The sequence below is a fragment of the Halyomorpha halys genome, unplaced genomic scaffold (assembly GCF_000696795.3).
Source record: "Halyomorpha halys isolate HHAL.00 unplaced genomic scaffold, Hhal_1.1 Scaffold987.1, whole genome shotgun sequence".
NCBI classification, from domain to species: domain Eukaryota; kingdom Metazoa; phylum Arthropoda; class Insecta; order Hemiptera; family Pentatomidae; genus Halyomorpha; species Halyomorpha halys.
The window spans coordinates 183,019-186,786 of NW_027108701.1; the positions used below are offsets into that span (position 1 = coordinate 183,019).

Sequence of the window (3,768 nt, forward strand, 5' to 3'; positions counted from 1 at the left end):
ATTAGTGAATAATGAAAGTAAGTAAAAATAAATTATACAGTACATTGAAAATTTACTAGTAAGTAACTAAAAAAAAATAAATATTTAAATCTAAAACAAAATTGTTTTAGAAGATATAAAACTGAGAGCTCAAACTAAGAGTTTTTTGAAGTTAATAATGTTAGTAATAAATAGATAATATAGACTTAAAAAAAAAACAGAGAGGTAAGAACAACAAATTTGAAAAACTTACTTTTTACAAAACAATTAACATTTTTTGACTCAGGCTAAAATGCATTGATAACCTAAATCTCATATAACACTTGTTTTGTCTAGCCAAAAACAATAAACTACTAAAACAGATTTTGAAAAACCAACTTTAAATTGCCAATAAATATTTAAAATTTTATTTAGAGAAAAAACAACAGTGTCAAAGAAAGCCAATATATTTTTTTTTTATTTGTTTACTTTAACACTTTTTACGATTTAATATAATATTCTTTGATTAGACTTAATTTTAGAATTACATTTAATAAAGTATGTAATCAGAATGACAATCAACTACTACACTCTAATGAGTAACTCGAGTTGGAGGATAGGCTGAGCTCTGGTCGCTCTCATATTCTTCATTTGAGTTAATCTAATCAGCATTTAACTACGTAAATGCTTTAATGTACTTTGATTTATGGTGCATTTAAAGTTTGATGCATACTTGATAAAGTTTGATACATTTGATTTATAAAAGATAGATCAATTAGACCATTTAGAACAAGTCACTAACAATAATTTTAAAAAATTGAAATTAAATGATTAAAGTAAACACGAAATAATATTCCAAAAACATCAATAGAATAAACAATAAAATATATAATTAGTACATACATAAGAATTTTCAGCCTGAAAAGATATAAATTTGTGCTATGCTGGACCAGAACTGAATTTGGGTCTATACATCCTACATATGTTATATTTGCAACGATATCTCTCACAGCCAGATTGCATTCATTTTCAACATTACTTTTTAATGTCAGCACACTAGTAAGTTTTATTTCACGTCTGTAAAAATATAAAACTGTTAAGTATGATCACTGCTGATATTTTAAATAAAGCTATAAAATAAACCATGGTAAGTTTTATTGAGATCATATCTAAATTAATATATTAATATCAATATTATATATACATAAATGATTGACCATATTTTTCTGAAAATGAAACTGATTGGGGGTGTGGTCAAAAAGGAACATAAAATATAATATAATATAAATATAGTCTATGTTATTTATTTTATTTATATACTCTTTATTAATCTAATTTTTCACTTATATTTGCATGATTTTGAACCCCACCTCAGTTTACTTCTTTGTATCTTATTATCTTACATTGTCAACACAATTTTAGTTGTTTGTATTTTTGTTAGCACTGATGAAGACCTACAAAGTGGAGCAAAATGTCGGCAAAAAAATAGTTGTTAATTATTTTTTGTTCCTTTTTTTGATCGACCCCAACGTCTCTTTCATATTAATATTAATATTTCTCTACTATAATATTAATTTACAGGCACCTTCCTGCACAGTGCTCTGGAGATGACTTCAAAGTAAATTATTGATGAATATTGGAGTAAATTTTTGAGCTATTTAAAAAATAAAATAAAATGTACTACTATAACACATGATGGGTTATAATTATCCCTCATAATGGATACCCGATAAGTACTGTTTAAAGAGCAACAGCCATTAACTGCCAAGTTTTCCTTCTTTTTTAAGGATACCAACTCTATAGATGCTGGGTCCACCCCAGGGTCAATCCACAGCTCATATAACAGAATAAATAATTATCTGCCACAGCAGGACTCAAACTCATTCGACATGACAGAAGCACAGTCCCTCATGCTGTTGATTCTCCTCACTGAAATTACCTCCTCTTAGCCTCGAAAATACCTGTTCTACTCAACAAATACCCCCACTATTAGCTGCTTTTAGAGAATCGGTGTTGTCATTATAACTCCAGTTGTATGATGGTTAAAATCATGATATTACTGTCGCACTGGCATGATAGTTAATAGTACAAGTAATATATATCAGCGAAGCAACTATCACGAGTATATGCCTTAACAGTGAACTGTCACACAGTTGGGTTTTGACGAATCCATTTCTTTAAATAAAATTCAATATTTTAAAGTCGTTTCGAGTTGATGTATTTTTTTTTTTTTTTTTTTTTATAATTAATAAATACTAACCTTCAACTGGGGAGCTATGTGGTTCAGTGGTAAGGCACTACTTGAGCTACTGACTCAAGTAACAGTACTTCCTAACAAAGTACTGCATCCCCTGACCCTTCATAGGTTGTAGAAGTATAGATTTATTTATTTTTTAACTTTTAAACTTTCAGATATAATAAGCAGAATTGCATAAACTTGAAGAGGAAAACTCAAAACTCAAAGGTTGATAATACATAAATACTAAAGGAAACAATAGAAAAAGATGTTTATATTTTTAATGAATTTTAAAGACAGAAACTGCATTAAATATGCCATCCTTCATACTTCAGTATTACTATATAACAAGAAATTATACTTCAAAGCAATAAAGGAATAAAAAAGATTTGTAAAAAACTTAATAGGTATTTATATTTAGACATCGTTAATATAAGGATTTTTATGCGAACAGTAACACTACAATAGAGCTCCAGATATAGTGTTAAGCCAATTCAACCAAAATTATCCGCTAACCACCAATTACCCACAAAGGCAAAAAAATACCCTAAATTGGGCAAAAATAACCCCATCAGCAACACTGTAACTGAGCAACCTGTTTCTTCCTATTATAATAAAATCTTTCCAAAAAGCTTTATCTAGAAAATTTTTAACCAGAATGTCTGGAAGAACTAAGGATATAAAAGTAAACCTCGTAGAACTGAAGGTATCTAAAAAAATAAACTAAAAATGCACTGTTCATCTCTGATTTCTCCTGAAAAAAATGATTCTAAGATATTTGGATGAGAATATTAACTGAAGTATTTTTATTTACCTTTTGTGATTGTTTTCTTCTGTTCTACTAGTGTCATTACTGCTGCTATTGGTATCAGTTTTAAGGAATTTGTCAATTTTTTGTGATGCTGCGTCAGTTCGAACCATATTTTTTGCTCTTATAGTTTTTTCCTTCTCTTTTTCCTTTTCCACTTCATCTTCCAAAACTGCTGTTGTCAAATTCAGGTCAACATTAGGTAACTTACACTGTAAATATGGAACGAAACATTAAAATTCGTTTCAACACATTTAAGACTGAATAAGTAATTCTAAATCAAATTCAAAGTTAATTATTAGGTAAATTATTAATAATCTAATACAATACATTATAAATTGAATCACTATTATTTATTTATTAGAGCAATGTTTATGAATACCATTTTTATCAATACTGAAAGAATGCTATTTTATTTAATCAATGTTAGTTATTACAACCTTGTTAGTACAAAATATGATGTCATATTAAGTCTACTGAAAAGTTCTGTCCATTTTTAGAATAAAACAAAACAATGCTGCCAAAGATCTTCTTATCTTACAGCAAAATCCTTTTTCAACAAGATCAGAGATTACGGAAAAGCTTGATTTAGCTCAACAAACCATTTCAGACCACATTCAGAAATTAGTATAGTTGTTGAAATATTCGAGATGGGTACCACATCAATAAATTTATAAAATAAAAACAAAAAAATATCAAAATATATATAATAAATAATAATAATAACAATCTTATTGAAGAATGATAGAAAAAAATTGAAAAAATA

The 3,768-nt window shown here is 27.6% G+C and overlaps 1 protein-coding gene across 1 annotated transcript in view; it reads right to left on the reverse strand.

Annotated features, from left to right (window-relative positions):
* Positions 1-3,768, reverse strand: part of Mlh1 (DNA mismatch repair ATPase Mlh1) — a gene marked incomplete in the record, with an annotated part of 14,156 nt that overhangs the window by 4,137 nt on the left and 6,251 nt on the right. Inside the window, 2 exon segments of the mRNA XM_067046980.1 lie at positions 862-1,035; positions 3,009-3,214. Coding sequence (XP_066903081.1) covers positions 862-1,035; positions 3,009-3,214 — 380 coding nt within the window.